Here is an 18456-nt window from a genome sequence, read left to right as displayed (position 1 = left end):
GCACAGACAGGTAAGGGGACAGACACGTAAGGGGACAGACAGGTAAGGGGACAGACAGGTAAGGGGACAGACAGGTAAGGGGACAGGCAGGTAAGGGGACAGACAGGTAAGGGCACAGACAGGTAAGGGCACAGACAGGTAAGGGCACAGACAGGTAAGGGTAAAGGTAAGGGGACAGACAGGTAAGGGGACACACAGGTAAGGGGACACACAGGTAAGGGTACAGACAGGTAAGGGTACAGACAGGTAAGGGTACACACAGGTAAGGGTACACACAGGTAAGGGTACACACAGGTAAGGGGACACACAGGTAAGGGCACAGACAGGTAAGGGTACAGACAGGTAAGGGTACACACAGGTAAGGGTACACACAGGTAAGGGTACACACAGGTAAGGGGACACACAGGTAAGGGCACAGACAGGTAAGGGGACAGACAGGTAAGGATACACACAGGTAAGGGGACAGACAGGTAAGGGGACAGACAGGTAAGGGGACACACAGGTAAGGGGACAGACAGGTAAGGGGACAGACAGGTAAGGGGACACACAGGTAAGGGGACACACAGGTAAGGGAACAGACAGGTAAGGGTACACACAGGTAAGGGGACAGACAGGTAAGGGGACAGACAGGTAAGGGGACACACAGGTAAGGGGACACACAGGTAAGGGTACAGACAGGTAAGGGTACACACAGGTAAGGGGACAGACAGGTAAGGGGACAGACAGGTAAGGGGACACACAGGTAAGGGTACAGACAGGTAAGGGGACAGACAGGTAAGGGTACACACAGGTAAGGGTACACACAGGTAAGGGGACACACAGGTAAGGGGACACACAGGTAAGGGTACAGACAGGTAAGGGGACAGACAGGTAAGGGTACACACAGGTAAGGGGACACACAGGTAAGGGTACAGACAGGTAAGGGTACAGACAGGTAAGGGGACACACAGGTAAGGGTACAGACAGGTAAGGGGACAGACAGGTAAGGGTACACACAGGTAAGGGTACACACAGGTAAGGGGACACACAGGTAAGGGTACAGACAGGTAAGGGGACAGACAGGTAAGGGTACACACAGGTAAGGGGACACACAGGTAAGGGTACAGACAGGTAAGGGGACAGACAGGTAAGGGGACACACAGGTAAGGGTACAGACAGGTAAGGGGACAGACAGGTAAGGGTACACACAGGTAAGGGTACACACAGGTAAGGGGACACACAGGTAAGGGTACAGACAGGTAAGGGGACAGACAGGTAAGGGGACACACAGGTAAGGATAGGCAGGCGACGGGAAATAAGGCGACACGCCGCACTTTGTTTTTTTGCTTTAATCGGGAGACGCGGGACGAACTGATCACAGCGTGAGAAGACCAGGGGGGGACAGGAAGATGACCAGGGGGGGACAGGAAGATTCCCACGGGGTCCACCGGGAACCAGAGAAAATGCCTGCGGAGGAACGCACAGCCGGTTAATGTGTTATATATCTCTGCGCGTTATTATATCTCTCTGCGCGTTATTATATCTCTCTGCGTGTTATTATATCTCTCTGCGTGTTATTATATCTCTCTGCGTGTTATTATATCTCTCTGCATGTTATTATATCTCTCTGTGTGTTATTATACCTCTCTGTGTGTTATTATATCTCTCTGCGTGTTATTATATCTCTCTGCGCGTTATTATATCTCTCTGTGTGTTATTATACCTCTCTGTGTGTTATTATATCTCTCTGCGTGTTATTATATCTCTCTGCGCGTTATTATATCTCTCTGTGTGTTATTATACCTCTCTGTGTGTTATTATATCTCTGCGTGTTATTATACCTCTCTGTGTGTTATTATATCTCTGCGTGTTATTATATCTCTCTGTGTGTTATTATACCTCTCTGTGTGTTATTATATCTCTCTGCATGTTATTATATCTCTCTGTGTGTTATTATACCTCTCTGTGTGTTATTATATCTCTCTGCGTGTTATATCGCTCTGTGTGTTATTATATCTCTCTGCGCGTTATTATATCTCTCTGCGTGTTATTATATCTCTGCGTGTTATTATATCTCTCTGCGTGTTATATCGCTCTGTGTGTTATAATATATCTCTGCGCGTTATTATATCTCTCTGCGTGTTATTATATCTCTCTGTGTGTTATTATATCTCTCTGCGTGTTATTATACCTCTCTGCGTGTTATTATACCTCTCTGTGTGTTATTATATCTCTCTGCGTGTTATATCGCTCTGTGTGTTATTATATCTCTCTGCGTGTTATATCGCTCTGTGTGTTATTATATCTCTCTGCGTGTTATATCGCTCTGTGTGTTATTATATCTCTCTGCGTGTTATATCGCTCTGTGTGTTATTATATCTCTCTGCGCGTTATTATATCTCTGCGCGTTATTATATCTCTCTGCGTGTTATTATATCTCTCTGTGTGTTATTATATCTCTCTGCGTGTTATTATATCTCTCTGTGTGTTATTATATCTCTCTGTGTGTTATTATATCTCTCTGCGTGTTATTATATATCTCTCTGCGTGTTATTATACCTCTCTGTGTGTTATTATACCTCTCTGTGTGTTATTATATCTCTGCGCGTTATTATATCTCTCTGTGTGTTATTATATCTCTGCGCGTTATTATATCTCTCTGCGCGTTATTATATCTCTCTGCGTGTTATTATATCTCTCTGCGTGTTATTATATATCTCTCTGCGTGTTATTATACCTCTCTGTGTGTTATTATACCTCTCTGTGTGTTATTATATCTCTGCGCGTTATTATATCTCTCTGTGTGTTATTATATCTCTGCGAGTTATTATATCTCTCTGCGTGTTATTATATCTCTCTGCGTGTTATTATATCTCTCTGCGTGTTATTATATCTCTCTGCGTGTTATTATATCTCTCTGCGTGTTATTATATCTCTGCGTGTTATTATATCTCTGCGTGTTATTATATCGCTGCGTGTTATTATATCTCTCTGCGCGTTATTATATCTCTCTGCGCGTTATTATATCTCTGCGCGTTATTATATCTCTCTGCGTGTTATTATATCTCTCTGCGTGTTATTATATCTCTCTGCGTGTTATTATATCTCTCTGCGTGTTATTATATCTCTCTGTGTGTTATTATATCTCTCTGTGTGTTATTATATCTCTCTGCGTGTTATTATATATCTCTCTGCGTGTTATTATACCTCTCTGTGTGTTATTATACCTCTCTGTGTGTTATTATATCTCTGCGCGTTATTATATCTCTCTGTGTGTTATTATATCTCTGCGCGTTATTATATCTCTCTGCGCGTTATTATATCTCTCTGCGTGTTATTATATCTCTCTGCGTGTTATTATATATCTCTCTGCGTGTTATTATACCTCTCTGTGTGTTATTATACCTCTCTGTGTGTTATTATATCTCTGCGCGTTATTATATCTCTCTGTGTGTTATTATATCTCTGCGAGTTATTATATCTCTCTGCGTGTTATTATATCTCTCTGCGTGTTATTATATCTCTCTGCGTGTTATTATATCTCTCTGCGTGTTATTATATCTCTCTGCGTGTTATTATATCTCTGCGTGTTATTATATCTCTGCGTGTTATTATATCGCTGCGTGTTATTATATCTCTCTGCGCGTTATTATATCTCTCTGCGCGTTATTATATCTCTGCGCGTTATTATATCTCTCTGCGTGTTATTATATCTCTCTGCGTGTTATTATATCTCTCTGCGTGTTATTATATCTCTCTGCGTGTTATTATATCTCTGCGTGTTATTATATCTCTCTGCGTGTTATTATATCTCTCTGTGTGTTATTATATATCTCTGCGCGTTATTATATCTCTCTGCGCTTTATTATATCTCTCTGCGCGTTATTATATCTCTGTGTGTTATTATATCTCTGCATGTTATTATATCTCTCTGTGTGTTATTATATCTCTCTGCGTGTTATTATATCTCTACATGTTATTATATCTCTCTGTGTGTTATTATATCTCTGCGCGTTATTATATATCTCTGTGTGTTATTATATCTCTCTGCGTGTTATTATATCTCTGCGTGTTATTATACCTCTCTGCGTGTTATATCGCTCTGTGTGTTATTATATCTCTCTGCGTGTTATTATACCTCTCTGCGTGTTATTATATCTCTCTGTGTGTTATTATATCTCTGCGCGTTATTATATCTCTGCGTGTTATTATATCTCTTTGCGCGTTATTATATCTCTCTGCGTGTTATTATATCTCTCTGCGTGTTATTATATCTCTGCGTGTTATTATATCTCTCTGCGTGTTATTATATCTCTCTGCGTGTTATTATATATCTCTGCGCGTTATTATATCTCTGCGCGTTATTATATCTCTCTGTGTGTTATTATATCTCTCTGCGCGTTATTATCTCTCTGCGTGTTATTATCTCTCTGCGTGTTATTATATCTCTCTGCGCGTTATTATCTCTCTGCGTGTTATTATCTCTCTGCGTGTTATTATATCTCTGCGTGTTATTATATCTCTCTGCGTGTTATTATATCTCTCTGCGTGTTATTATATCTCTCTGCGTGTTATTATACCTCTCTGCGTGTTATTATATCTCTCTGCGTGTTATATCGCTCTGTGTGTTATTATATCTCTATGCGCGTTATTATATCTCTCTGCACGTTATTATATCTCTGCGCGTTATTATATCTCTGCGTGTTATTATATCTCTCTGCGTGTTATTATATCGCTCTGCGTGTTATTATATCGCTCTGCGTGTTATTATATCTCTGTGTGTTATTATATCTCTCTGCGCGTTATTATATCTCTCTGCGTGTTATTATATCTCTGCGCGTTATTATATCTCTCTGCGTGTTATTATATCTCTCTGCGTGATATTATATCTCTCTGCGTGTTATTATATCTCTCTGCGTGTTATTATATCTCTCTGCGCTTTATTATATCTCTCTGCGCTTTATTATATCTCTCTGCGCGTTATTATATCTCTGTGTGTTATTATATCTCTCTGTGTGTTATTATATCTCTCTGTGTGTTATTATATCTCTCTGCGTGTTATTATATATCTCTGCGCGTTATTATATCTCTGTGTGTTATTATATCTCTCTGTGTGTTATTATATCTCTCTGCGTGTTATTATACCTCTCTGCGTGTTATTATATCTCTCTGTGTGTTATTATATCTCTGCGCGTTATTATATCTCTGCGTGTTATTATATCGCTCTGCGCGTTATTATATCTCTGCGTGTTATTATATCTCTCTGCGCGTTATTATATCTCTGCGCGTTATTATATCTCTGTGTGTTATTATATCTCTGTGTGTTATTATATCTCTCTGTGTGTTATTATATATCTCTGCGCGTTATTATATATCTCTGCGCGTTATTATATCTCTGCGTGTTATTATATCTCTGCGTGATATTATATCTCTCTGCGTGTTATTATATCTCTCTGCGTGTTATTATATCTCTGCGTGTTATTATATCTCTGCGTGATATTATATCTCTCTGCGTGTTATTATATCTCTGCGTGTTATTATATCTCTGCGTGTTATTATATCTCTGCGTGATATTATATCTCTCTGCGTGTTATTATATCTCTCTGCGTGTTATTATATCTCTGCGTGTTATTATATCTCTCTGCGCGTTATTATATCTCTGCGCGTTATTATATCTCTCTGCGTGTTATTATATCTCTGCGTGTTATTATACCGCTCTGCGTGTTATTATATCTCTCTGCGTGTTATTATACCTCTTTGCGCGTTATATTGAGGCACACACACACACACACACACACACACACACACACACACACACACACACACACACACACACACACACACACACACACACACACACACACACACACACACACACACACACACACACACACACCCTCAGTGAAGGGAGAACACGGAGACTTGGCCGAACGATGAGGGTTTTGTGCGCAGTGAGGGGACATTGCGCCTGTATCCGAATCTCCCATTATACCCGTTCATCGGCCGCACATCGGACAGGAAGCTGCTGTGGCCACAGATCAATGCGGCGGAGAGTCCTGGGGGGGAGGGGGGGCAGAAGGTCAGGAAATGGGGCAACCCACCCAGATACACACAAAGGAAGTGGGGGGCGCGCAGGGTGCAGTATTAGCAGGGAGAGCGCGCAGGGTGCAGTATTAGCAGGGAGAGCGCGCAGGGTGCAGTATTAGCAGGGAGAGCGCGCAGGGTGCAGTGTTAGGAGGGAGAGCGCGCAGGGTGCAGTGTTAGGAGGGAGAGCGCGCAGGGTGCAGTATTAGCAGGGAGAGCGCGCAGGGTGCAGTGTTAGTAGGGAGAGCGCGCAGGGTGCAGTGTTAGGAGGGAGAGCGTGCAGGGTGCAGTGTTAGGAGGGAGAGCGCGCAGGGTGCAGTGTTAGGAGGGAGAGCGCGCAGGGTGCAGTGTTAGTAGGGAGAGCGCGCAGGGTGCAGTATTAGCAGGGAGAGCGCGCAGGGTGCAGTATTAGCAGGGAGAGCGCGCAGGGTGCAGTGTTAGCAGGGAGAGCGCACAGGGTGCAGTGTTAGCAGGGAGAGCGCGCAGGTTGCAGTGTTAGCAGGGAGAGCGCGCAGGGTGTAGTGTTAGCAGGGAGAGCGTGCAGGGTGCAGTGTTAGCAGGGAGAGCGCGCAGGGTGCAGTGTTAGCGGGGAGAGCGCACAGGATGCAGTATTAGCAGTGAGAGCGCGCAGGGTGCAGTATTAGGAGGGAGAGCGCGCAGGGTGCAGTGTTAGGGAGAGCGCGCAGGGTGCAGTGTTAGGAGGGAGAGCGCGCAGGGTGCAGTATTAGCAGGGAGAGCGCGCAGGGTGCAGTATTAGGAGGGAGAGCGCGCAGGGTGCAGTGTTAGGGAGAGCGCGCAGGGTGCAGTATTAGTAGGGAGAGCGCGCAGGGTGCAGTATTAGCAGGGAGAGCGCGCAGGGTGCAGTATTACAGGGAGAGCGCGCAGGGTGCAGTATTAGCAGGGAGAGCGCGCAGGGTGCAGTGTTAGCAGGGAGAGCGCGCAGGGTGCAGTGTTAGGAGGGAGAGCGTGCAGGGTGCAGTGTTAGCAGGGAGAGCGCGCAGGGTGCAGTGTTAGCGGGGAGAGCGCACAGGATGCAGTATTACAGTGAGAGCGTGCAGGGTGCAGTATTAGGAGGGAGAGCGCGCAGGGTGCAGTGTTAGGGAGAGCGCGCAGGGTGCAGTGTTAGGAGGGAGAGCGCGCAGGGTGCAGTATTAGCAGGGAGAGCGCACAGGGTGCAGTATTAGGAGGGAGAGCGCGCAGGGTGCAGTATTAGGAGGGAGAGCGCGCAGGGTGCAGTGTTAGGGAGAGCGCGCAGGGTGCAGTGTTAGGAGGGAGAGCGCGCAGGGTGCAGTATTAGCAGGGAGAGCGCGCAGGGTGCAGTATTAGGAGGGAGAGCGCGCAGGGTGCAGTGTTAGGGAGAGCGCGCAGGGTGCAGTATTAGTAGGGAGAGCGCGCAGGGTGCAGTATTAGCAGGGAGAGCGCGCAGGGTGCAGTATTACAGGGAGAGCGCACAGGGTGCAGTATTAGCAGGGAGAGCGCGCAGGGTGCAGTATTAGGAGGGAGAGCGCGCAGGGTGCAGTATTAGGAGGGAGAGCGCGCAGGGTGCAGTGTTAGGAGGGAGAGCGCGCAGGGTGCAGTATTAGCAGAGAGAGCGAGCAGGGTGCAGTGTTAGGAGGGAGAGCGCGCAGGGTGCAGTATTAGCAGAGCGAGCGAGCAGGGTGCAGTATTAGGAGGGAGAGCGCGCAGGGTGCAGTGTTAGGAGGGAGAGCGCGCAGGGTGCAGTATTAGCAGAGAGAGAGAGCAGGGTGCAGTGTTAGGAGGGAGAGCGCGCAGGGTGCAGTATTAGGAGGGAGAGCGCGCAGGGTGCAGTGTTAGGGAGAGCGCGCAGGGTGCAGTATTAGTAGGGAGAGCGCGCAGGGTGCAGTATTATAGGGAGAGCGCGCAGGGTGCAGTATTACAGGGAGAGCGCGCAGGGTGCAGTATTAGCAGGGAGAGCGCGCAGGGTGCAGTGTTAGGAGGGAGAGCGCGCAGGGTGCAGTATTAGCAGGGAGAGCGCGCAGGGTGCAGTATTAGGAGGGAGAGCGCACAGGGTGCAGTGTTAGGGAGAGCGCGCAGGGTGCAGTATTAGTAGGGAGAGCGCGCAGGGTGCAGTATTAGCAGGGAGAGCGCGCAGGGTGCAGTGTTACAGGGAGAGCGCACAGGGTGCAGTATTAGCAGGGAGAGCGCACAGGGTGCAGTATTAGGAGGGAGAGCGCGCAGGGTGCAGTATTAGGAGGGAGAGCGCGCAGGGTGCAGTGTTAGGGAGAGCGCGCAGGGTGCAGTGTTAGGAGGGAGAGCGCGCAGGGTGCAGTATTAGCAGGGAGAGCGCGCAGGGTGCAGTATTAGGAGGGAGAGCGCACAGGGTGCAGTGTTAGGGAGAGCGCGCAGGGTGCAGTGTTAGGAGGGAGAGCGCGCAGGGTGCAGTATTAGCAGGGAGAGCGCGCAGGGTGCAGTATTAGGAGGGAGAGCGCACAGGGTGCAGTGTTAGGGAGAGCGCGCAGGGTGCAGTGTTAGGGAGAGCGCGCAGGGTGCAGTGTTAGGAGGGAGAGCGCGCAGGGTGCAGTATTAGCAGGGAGAGCGCGCAGGGTGCAGTATTAGGAGGGAGAGCGCACAGGGTGCAGTGTTAGGGAGAGCGCGCAGGGTGCAGTATTAGTAGGGAGAGCGCGCAGGGTGCAGTATTAGCAGGGAGAGCGCGCAGGGTGCAGTGTTACAGGGAGAGCGCACAGGGTGCAGTATTAGCAGGGAGAGCGCGCAGGGTGCAGTATTAGGAGGGAGAGCGCGCAGGGTGCAGTATTAGGAGGGAGAGCGCGCAGGGTGCAGTGTTAGGAGGGAGAGCGCGCAGGGTGCAGTGTTATGAGAGGGAGCACGCAGGGTGCAGTATTAGCAGAGAGAGCGCGCAGGGTGCAGTGCGAGCGGTGTGAGCAGAGGAGAGCAGTGTGCGTAGTGTTAGCGTGAAGGGTGAGCGAGCGCGCTGGGCGCAGTGCGAGCAGAGGAGAATAGTGTGCTTAGTGCGAGCGCGCTGGGCACAGTGCGAGCAGAGGAGAATAGTGTGCTTAGTGCGAGCGCGCTGGGCACAGTGCGAGCAGAATAGTGTGCTTAGTGCGAGCGCGCTGGGCGCAGTGCGAGCAGAATAGTGTGCTTAGTGCGAGCGCGCTGGGCACAGTGCGAGCAGAGGAGAATAGTGTGCTTAGTGCGAGTGCGCTGGGCGCAGTGCGAGCAGAATAGTGTGCTTAGTGCGAGCGCGCTGGGCGCAGTGCGAGCAGAATAGTGTGCTTAGTGCGAGCGCGCTGGGCGCAGTGCGAGCAGAGGAGAATAGTGTGCTTAGTGCGAGCGCGCTGGGTGCAGTGCGAGCAGAGGAGAATAGTGTGCTTAGTGCGAGTGCGCTGGGCGCAGTGTGAGCAGAGAATAGTGTGCTTAGTGTGAGCGCGCTGGGCGCAGTGCGAGCAGAGGAGAACAGTGTGCTTAGTGCGAGCGCGCTGGGCGCAGTGCGAGCAGAATAGTGTGCTTAGTGCGAGCGCGCTGGGCGCAGTGCGAGCAGAGAATAGTGTGCTTAGTCCGAGCGCGCTGGGCGCAGTGCGAGCAGAATAGTGTGCTTAGTGCGAGCGCGCTGGGCGCAGTGCGAGCAGAGAATAGTGTGCTTAGTGCGAGCGCGCTGGGCGCAGTGCGAGCAGAATAGTGTGCTTAGTGCGAGCGCGCTGGGCGCAGTGCGAGCAGAGAATAGTGTGCTTAGTGCGAGCGCGCTGGGCGCAGTGCGAGCAGAGAATAGTGTGCTTAGTGCGAGCGCGCTGGGCGCAGTGCGAGCAGAGAATAGTGTGCTTAGTGCGAGCGCGCAGGGCGCAGTGCACAGTGGGAGCAGAATAGTGTGCTTAGTGCGAGCGCGCTGGGCGCAGTGTGAGCAGAATAGTGTGCTTAGTGCGAGCGCGCTGGGCGCAGTGCGAGCAGAATAGTGTGCTTAGTGCGAGCGCGCTGGGCGCAGTGCGAGCAGAATAGTGTGCTTAGTGCGAGCGCGCTGGGCGCAGTGCGAGCAGAATAGTGTGCTTAGTGCGAGCGCGCTGGGCGCAGTGCGAGCAGAATAGTGTGCTTAGTGCGAGCGCGCTGGGCGCAGTGCGAGCAGAATAGTGTGCTTAGTGCGAGCGCGCTGGGCGCAGTGTGAGCAGAGAATAGTGTGCTTAGTGCGAGCGCGCTGGGCGCAGTGCGAGCAGAGAATAGTGTGCTTAGTGCGAGCGCGCTGGGCGCAGTGTGAGCAGAATAGTGTGCTTAGTGCGAGCGCGCTGGGCGCAGTGCGAGCAGAATAGTGTGCTTAGTGCGAGCGCGCTGGGCGCAGTGCGAGCAGAGGAGAATAGTGTGCTTAGTGCGAGCGCGCTGGGCGCAGTGTGAGCAGAGAATAGTGTGCTTAGTGCGAGCGCGCTGGGCGCAGTGCGAGCAGAATAGTGTGCTTAGTGCGAGCGCGCTGGGCGCAGTGTGAGCAGAGAATAGTGTGCTTAGTGCGAGCGCGCAGGGCGCAGTGCGAGCAGAGAATAGTGTGCTTAGTGCGAGCGCGCTGGGCGCAGTGTGAGCAGAATAGTGTGCTTAGTGCGAGCGCGCTGGGCGCAGTGCGAGCAGAGAATAGTGTGCTTAGTGCGAGCGCGCTGGGCGCAGTGCGAGCAGAATAGTGTGCTTAGTGCGAGCGCGCTGGGCGCAGTGCGAGCAGAATAGTGTGCTTAGTGCGAGCGCGCTGGGCGCAGTGCGAGCAGAGAATAGTGTGCTTAGTGCGAGCGCGCTGGGCGCAGTGCGAGCAGAGAATAGTGTGCTTAGTGCGAGCGCGCTGGGCGCAGTGCGAGCAGAGAATAGTGTGCTTAGTAGAGGAGAATAGTGTGCTTAGTGCGAGCGCGCTGGGCGCAGTGCGAGCAGAGGAGAATAGTGTGCTTAGTGCGAGCGCGCTGGGCGCAGTGCGAGCAGAGGAGAATAGTGTGCTTAGTGCGAGCGCGCTGGGCGCAGTGCGAGCAGAGAATAGTGTGCTTAGTGCGAGCACGCTGGGCGCAGTGCGAGCAGAGGAGAATAGTGTGCTTAGTGCGAGCGCGCTGGGCGAAGTGCGAGCAGAGAATAGTGTGCTTAGTGCGAGCGCGCTGGGCGCAGAGCGAGCAGAATAGTGTGCTTAGTGCGAGCGCGCTGGGCGCAGTGCGAGCAGAGAATAGTGTGCTTAGTGCGAGCGCGCTGGGCGCAGTGCGAGCAGAGAATAGTGTGCTTAGTGCGAGCGCGCTGGGCGCAGTGCGAGCAGAGGAGAATAGTGTGCTTAGTGCGAGCGCGCTGGGCGCAGTGCGAGCAGAATAGTGTGCTTAGTGCGAGCGCGCTGGGTGCAGTGCGAGCAGAGGAGAATAGTGTGCTTAGTGCGAGCGCGCTGGGCGCAGTGCGAGCAGAATAGTGTGCTTAGTGCGAGCGCGCTGGGCGCAGTGCGAGCAGAGAATAGTGTTCTTAGTGCGAGCGCGCTGGGCGCAGTGCGAGCAGAGAATAGTGTGCTTAGTGCGAGCGCGCTGGGCGCAGTGCGAGCAGAGAATAGTGTGCTTAGTGCGAGCGCGCTGGGCGCATTGCGAGCAGAATAGTGTGCTTAGTGCGAGCACGCTGGGCGCATTGCGAGCAGAATAGTGTGCTTAGTGCGAGCGCGCTGGGCGCAGTGTGAGCAGAATAGTGTGCTTAGTGCGAGCGCGCTGGGCGCAGTGCGAGCAGAGAATAGTGTGCTTAGTGCGAGTGCGCTGGGCGCAGTGCGAGCAGAGAATAGTGTGCTTAGTGCGAGCGCGCTGGGCGCAGTGCGAGCAGAGAATAGTGTGCTTAGTGCGAGCGCGCTGGGCGCAGTGGGAGCAGAATAGTGTGCTTAGTGCGAGCGCGCTGGGCGCAGAGCGAGCAGAATAGTGTGCTTAGTGCGAGCGCGCTGGGCGCAGTGCGAGCAGAGAATAGTGTGCTTAGTGCGAGCGCGCTGGGCGCAGTGCGAGCAGAGAATAGTGTGCTTAGTGCGAGCGCGCTGGGCGCAGTGCGAGCAGAGGAGAATAGTGTGCTTAGTGCGAGCGCGCTGGGCGCAGTGCGAGCAGAGGAGAATAGTGTGCTTAGTGCGAGCGCGCTGGGCGCAGTGCGAGCAGAGAATAGTGTGCTTAGTGTGAGCGCGCTGGGCGCAGTGTGAGCAGAGGAGAATAGTGTGCTTAGTGCGAGCGCGCTGGGCGCAGTGCGAGCAGAGGAGAATAGTGTGCTTAGTGCGAGCGCGCTGGGCGCAGTGCGAGCAGAATAGTGTGCTTAGTGCGAGCGCGCTGGGTGCAGTGCGAGCAGAGGAGAATAGTGTGCTTAGTGCGAGCGCGCTGGGCGCAGTGCGAGCAGAATAGTGTGCTTAGTGCGAGCGCGCTGGGCGCAGTGCGAGCAGAGAATAGTGTTCTTAGTGCGAGCGCGCTGGGCGCAGTGCGAGCAGAGAATAGTGTGCTTAGTGCGAGCGCGCTGGGCGCAGTGCGAGCAGAGAATAGTGTGCTTAGTGCGAGCGCGCTGGGCGCATTGCGAGCAGAATAGTGTGCTTAGTGCGAGCGCGCTGGGCGCAGTGCGAGCAGAGAATAGTGTGCTTAGTGCGAGCGCGCTGGGCGCAGTGCGAGCAGAGGAGAATAGTGTGCTTAGTGCGAGCGCGCTGGGCGCAGTGCGAGCAGAATAGTGTGCTTAGTGTGAGCGCGCTGGGCGCAGTGCGAGCAGAGGAGAATAGTGTGCTTAGTGCGAGCGCGCTGGGCGCAGTGCGAGCAGAGAATAGTGTGCTTAGTGCGAGTGCGCTGGGCGCAGTGCGAGCAGAGAATAGTGTGCTTAGTGCGAGCGCGCTGGGCGCAGTGCGAGCAGAGAATAGTGTGCTTAGTGCGAGCGCGCTGGGCGCAGTGTGAGCAGAATAGTGTGCTTAGTGCGAGTGCGCTGGGCGCATTGCGAGCAGAATAGTGTGCTTAGTGCGAGCGCGCTGGGCGTAGTGCGCAGTGGGAGCAGAATAGTGTGCTTAGTGCGAGCGCGCTGGGCGCAGAGCGAGCAGAATAGTGTGCTTAGTGCGAGCGCGCAGGGCGCTGGGCACAGTGTGAGCAGAATAGTGTGCTTAGTGCGAGCGCGCTGGGCGCAGTGCGAGCAGAGAATAGTGTGCTTAGTGCGAACGCGCTGGGCGCAGTGCGAGCAGAATAGTGTGCTTAGTGCGAGCGCGCTGGGCGCAGTGCGAGCAGAAGAGAATAGTGTGCTTAGTGCGAGCGCGCTGGGCGCAGTGCGAGCAGAATAGTGTGCTTAGTGCGAGCGCGCTGGGCGCAGTGCGAGCAGAGAATAGTGTGCTTAGTGCGAACGCGCTGGGCGCAGTGCGAGCAGAGAATAGTGTGCTTAGTGCGAGCGCGCTGGGCGTAGTGCGCAGTGGGAGCAGAATAGTGTGCTTAGTGCGAGCGCGCTGGGCGCAGTGCGAGCAGAGAATAGTGTGCTTAGTGCGAGCGCGCTGGGCGCAGTGCGAGCAGAGAATAGTGTGCTTAGTGCGAGCGCGCTGGGCGCAGTGCGAGCAGAGAATAGTGTGCTTAGTGCGAGCGCGCTGGGCGCAGTGCGAGCAGAGAATAGTGTGCTTAGTGCGAGCGCGCTGGGCGCAGTGCGAGCAGAGAATAGTGTGCTTAGTGCGAGCGCGCTGGGCGCAGTGCGAGCAGAGAATAGTGTGCTTAGTGCGAGCGCGCTGGGCGCAGTGCGAGCAGAGAATAGTGTGCTTAGTGCGAGCGCGCTGGGCGCAGTGCGAGCAGAGAATAGTGTGCTTAGTGCGAGTGCGCTGGGCGCAGTGCGAGCAGAATAGTGTGCTTAGTGCGAGCGCGCTGGGCGCAGTGTGAGCAGAATAGTGTGCTTAGTGCGAGTGCGCTGGGCGCATTGCGAGCAGAATAGTGTGCTTAGTGCGAGCGCGCTGGGCGTAGTGCGCAGTGGGAGCAGAATAGTGTGCTTAGTGCGAGCGCGCTGGGCGCAGAGCGAGCAGAATAGTGTGCTTAGTGCGAGCGCGCAGGGCGCTGGGCACAGTGTGAGCAGAATAGTGTGCTTAGTGCGAGCGCGCTGGGCGCAGTGCGAGCAGAGAATAGTGTGCTTAGTGCGAACGCGCTGGGCGCAGTGCGAGCAGAATAGTGTGCTTAGTGCGAGCGCGCTGGGCGCAGTGCGAGCAGAAGAGAATAGTGTGCTTAGTGCGAGCGCGCTGGGCGCAGTGCGAGCAGAATAGTGTGCTTAGTGCGAGCGCGCTGGGCGCAGTGCGAGCAGAGAATAGTGTGCTTAGTGCGAACGCGCTGGGCGCAGTGCGAGCAGAGAATAGTGTGCTTAGTGCGAGCGCGCTGGGCGTAGTGCGCAGTGGGAGCAGAATAGTGTGCTTAGTGCGAGCGCGCTGGGCGCAGTGCGAGCAGAAGAGAATAGTGTGCTTAGTGCGAGCGCGCTGGGCGCAGTGCGAGCAGAATAGTGTGCTTAGTGCGAGCGCGCTGGGCGCAGTGCGAGCAGAGAATAGTGTGCTTAGTGCGAGCGCGCTGGGCGTAGTGCGCAGTGGGAGCAGAATAGTGTGCTTAGTGCGAGCGCGCTGGGCGCAGTGCGAGCAGAAGAGAATAGTGTGCTTAGTGCGAGCGCGCTGGGCGCAGTGCGAGCAGAATAGTGTGCTTAGTGCGAGCGCGCTGGGCGCAGTGCGAGCAGAGAATAGTGTGCTTAGTGCGAGCGCGCTGGGCGTAGTGCGCAGTGGGAGCAGAATAGTGTGCTTAGTGCGAGCGCGCTGGGCGCAGTGCGAGCAGAAGAGAATAGTGTGCTTAGTGCGAGCGCGCTGGGCGCAGTGCGAGCAGAATAGTGTGCTTAGTGCGAGCGCGCTGGGCGCAGTGCGAGCAGAGAATAGTGTGCTTAGTGCGAGCGCGCTGGGCGCAGTGCGAGCAGAGAATAGTGTGCTTAGTGCGAGCGCGCTGGGCGCAGTGCGAGCAGAGAATAGTGTGCTTAGTGCGAGCGCGCTGGGCGCAGTGCGAGCAGAGAATAGTGTGCTTAGTGCGAGCGCGCTGGGCGCAGTGCGAGCAGAGAATAGTGTGCTTAGTGCGAGCGCGCTGGGCGTAGTGCGCAGTGGGAGCAGAATAGTGTGCTTAGTGCGAGCGCGCTGGGCGCAGTGCGAGCAGAATAGTGTGCTTAGTGCGAGCGCGCAGGGCGCAGAGCGAGCAGAATAGTGTGCTTAGTGCGAGCGCGCTGGGCGCAGAGCGAGCAGAATAGTGTGCTTAGTGCGAGCGCGCAGGGCGCTGGGCGCAGTGTGAGCAGAATAGTGTGCTTAGTGCGAGCGCGCAGGGCGTAGTGCGCAGTGGGAGCAGAATAGTGTGCTTAGTGCGAGCGCGCTGGGCGCAGTGCGAGCAGAGAATAGTGTGCTTAGTGCGAGCGCGCTGGGCGTAGTGCGCAGTGGGAGCAGAATAGTGTGCTTAGTGCGAGCGCGCTGGGCGCAGTGCGAGCAGAGGAGAATAGTGTGCTTAGTGCGAGCGCGCTGGGCACAGTGCGAGCAGAGAATAGTGTGCTTAGTGCGAGCGCGCTGGGCGTAGTGCGCAGTGGGAGCAGAATAGTGTGCTTAGTGCGAGCGCGCTGGGCGCAGTGCGAGCAGAGAATAGTGTGCTTAGTGCGAGCGCGCTGGGCGTAGTGCGCAGTGGGAGCAGAATAGTGTGCTTAGTGCGAGCGCGCTGGGCGCAGTGCGAGCAGAGAATAGTGTGCTTAGTGCGAGCGCGCTGGGCTCAGTGCGCAGTGGGAGCAGCGCCCCCCTCACCTGTCTGGTTCCTCTGGCTCAGGTACCTCTGCGCGGACCCGTGGAAGTGCTGATAATCCGCCACCCAGCCGCTAGCGGAGGTGCCGCCATTGTCCTTAATCCCGGAAACAAAATGGCGGCCACGTCAGAGAGGGGCAGTATCACCCCGCCCTGGGGTATAAATATACTAGGGTGGGGTCCCACAGTCCCCTCGCTCCCATCTACCCCCCCCCCCCAATACCCGGCAGTGGCTCCCCACAATACCCGGCAGTGGCACCCCCCCCAATACCCAGCAGTGGCACCCCCCCAATACCCGGCAGTGGCAACCCCCAATACCCGGCAGTGGCTCCCCACAATACCCGGCAGTGGCACCCCCCCAATACCCGGCAGTGGCACCCCCCAATACCCGGCAGTGGCACCCCCCCAATACCCGGCAGTGGCACCCCCCCAATACCCGGCAGTGGCTCCCCCCAATACCCGGCAGTGGCACCCCCCCAATACCCGGCAGTGGCACCCCCCCAATACCCGGCAGTGGCACCCCCCCCAATACCCGGCAGTGGCACCCCCCCAATACCCGGCAGTGGCACCACCCCAATACCCGGCAGTGGCACCCCCCCAATACCCGGCAGTGGCACCCCCCCAATACCCGGCAGTGGCACCCCCCCAATACCCGGCAGTGGCACCCCCCCCAATACCCGGCAGTACCCCCCCCAATACCCGGCAGTGGCACCCCCCAATACCCGGCAGTGGCACCCCCCCAATACCCGGCAGTGGCACCCCCCCAATACCCGGCAGTGGCACCCCCCAATACCCGGCAGTGGCACCCTCCCCAATACCCGGCAGTGGCACCCCCCCAATACCCGGCAGTGGCTCCCCCCCCAATACCCGGCAGTGGCACCCCCCCCAATACCCGGCAGTGGCACCCCCCCAATACCCGGCAGTGGCACCCCCCCAATACCCGGCAGTGGCACCCCCCCAATACCCGGCAGTGCCCCCCCCCAATACCCGGCAGTGCCCCCCCCCCAATACCCGGCAGTGCCCCCCCCCCCTCAATACCCGGCAGTGGCTCCCCCCAATACCCGGCAGTGGCACCCCCCAATACCCGGCAGTGACACCGCTGAGGATAGGTACATCCCCTCTTCCTACCCCCCTTTGGGGGTAATTACCTCCCTTTTCCTGCCCCCGCGGGGGGTAGTAGTTACCTGCCCTGTCCGCCGCAGCACCGCCTGCACCGTGGGGGTGTGGAAGTAGTGGCGGATGTGCGGGTCGCGCTGCGCGTTATAGGGGGGGATGGTCACGTGCGCCTCCCCGCCCTGTATAAAGCCCCTCTCCCGCCTCTCCCTCTGCAGCCTGTCCGGGGAGGGGAAGCGGCCCCAGGCTGGGATCCGTGTGGGGGGGAGACTCATGGTCATGTGACCCGGGCAGGAGGCTCAGGGGGGTATATACTATCTACACACTGATTATTATGTGGGGGGGGGGATAGTGACACGGGGGGAGGCATAGTGACACGGGGGGAGGCATAGTGACACGGGGGGAGGCAGTGACATGTGGGGGAGGCATAGTGCCACGTAGGGGAGGCATAGTGACACGGGGGGAGGCATAGTGACACGGGGGGAGGCAGTGACATGTGGGGGAGGCATAGTGTCATGGGGGAGGCATAGTGCCACGTGGGGTGGCATAGTGACACGGGGGGTGGCATAGTGACACGGGGGGAGGCAGTGACATGTGGGGGAGGCATAGTGCCACGTAGGGGAGGCATAGTGCCACGTAGGGGAGGCAATGACACGTGGGGGGAGGCATAGTGACATGGGGGAGGCATAGTGCCACGTGGGGGGGAAATAGTGACACGTTGGGGGGGAAATAGTGACATGGGGGAGGCATAGTGCCACGTGGGGGGGAAATAGTGACACGTTGGAGGGGAAGTGACACAGGGGAAGGCATAGTGACACGTGGGGGAGGCATAGTGACGTGTGGGGGGGGGAGTGACATGTGGGGGGGGTGGGGGAATAGTGACACGTTGAGGGGAGGGTAACCCCAAAAGCAGGGAGTATCTCACCCCAAAAGCAGGGAGTATCTCACCCCAAAAGCAGGGAGTATCTCACCCCAAAAGCAGGGAGTATCTCACCCCAAAAGCAGGGAGTATCTCACCCCAAAGGCAGGGAGTATCTCACAGCGAACACTCCTAAATCCAGGGAGTCCCCCATTACTGACACCCCTAAATATAGGGAACACCCCACTACTGATCCTATAACCAGGGCGAACCCCACAACTGACACCTCAAACCTGACATTCTAAAATCTAGGGAGCCCCCCAACAACTAACACCCCTACAACTGACACTCCCTCAATTAACACCCCTAAATCCAGGCAGTACCCCACAACGGAAACCCCTAAATACAGGGAATCTCACTACAAACACCCCCAAATCTATGTACCCCACAATTTACCCCAAAACCAGGGAGTGCCCAACAGCGAACCCTATAACCAGGGAGGACCCCCCCACAGTTGACACCCTCAAATCTAACAATCAAACCAGAGAGTGGGAAGATGGGCGACCATACAGCGTTCCCAGTGTGTGCCCCCAGTGTGGGGGAGGGGAGGCAGGGGGTATGGGTGTGTAGGGCTGCCAATACCCCCCGAGAAGTCATCGAGGCACGCAGGTACCCCACGGAATCCGAGGCCACGGGGGAG

At 55.1% G+C, this 18456-nt stretch overlaps 1 protein-coding gene across 1 annotated transcript; it reads right to left on the bottom strand.

The window, feature by feature from the left end:
• Positions 1-1313: 1313 nt before the first annotated feature.
• On the bottom strand, positions 1314-17207 carry LOC142473027 (sperm microtubule associated protein 1-like). The gene is made up of 4 exons (XM_075580177.1): positions 16969-17207; positions 15788-15881; positions 5876-6035; positions 1314-1446 (listed from the first exon to the last, which is right to left on the bottom strand). The coding sequence occupies exons 1-3, from the start codon at positions 17176-17178 to the stop codon at positions 5878-5880; spliced, it is 462 nt and encodes a 153-aa protein (XP_075436292.1). The 5' UTR covers positions 17179-17207; the 3' UTR covers positions 1314-1446; positions 5876-5877.
• Between the last annotated feature and the right edge of the window lie 1249 nt (positions 17208-18456).

The sequence above is a fragment of the Ascaphus truei genome, chromosome 23 (assembly GCF_040206685.1).
Source record: "Ascaphus truei isolate aAscTru1 chromosome 23, aAscTru1.hap1, whole genome shotgun sequence".
NCBI classification, from domain to species: Eukaryota; Metazoa; Chordata; class Amphibia; order Anura; family Ascaphidae; genus Ascaphus; species Ascaphus truei.
This window is presented reverse-complemented; position numbering and strand designations above follow the sequence as displayed.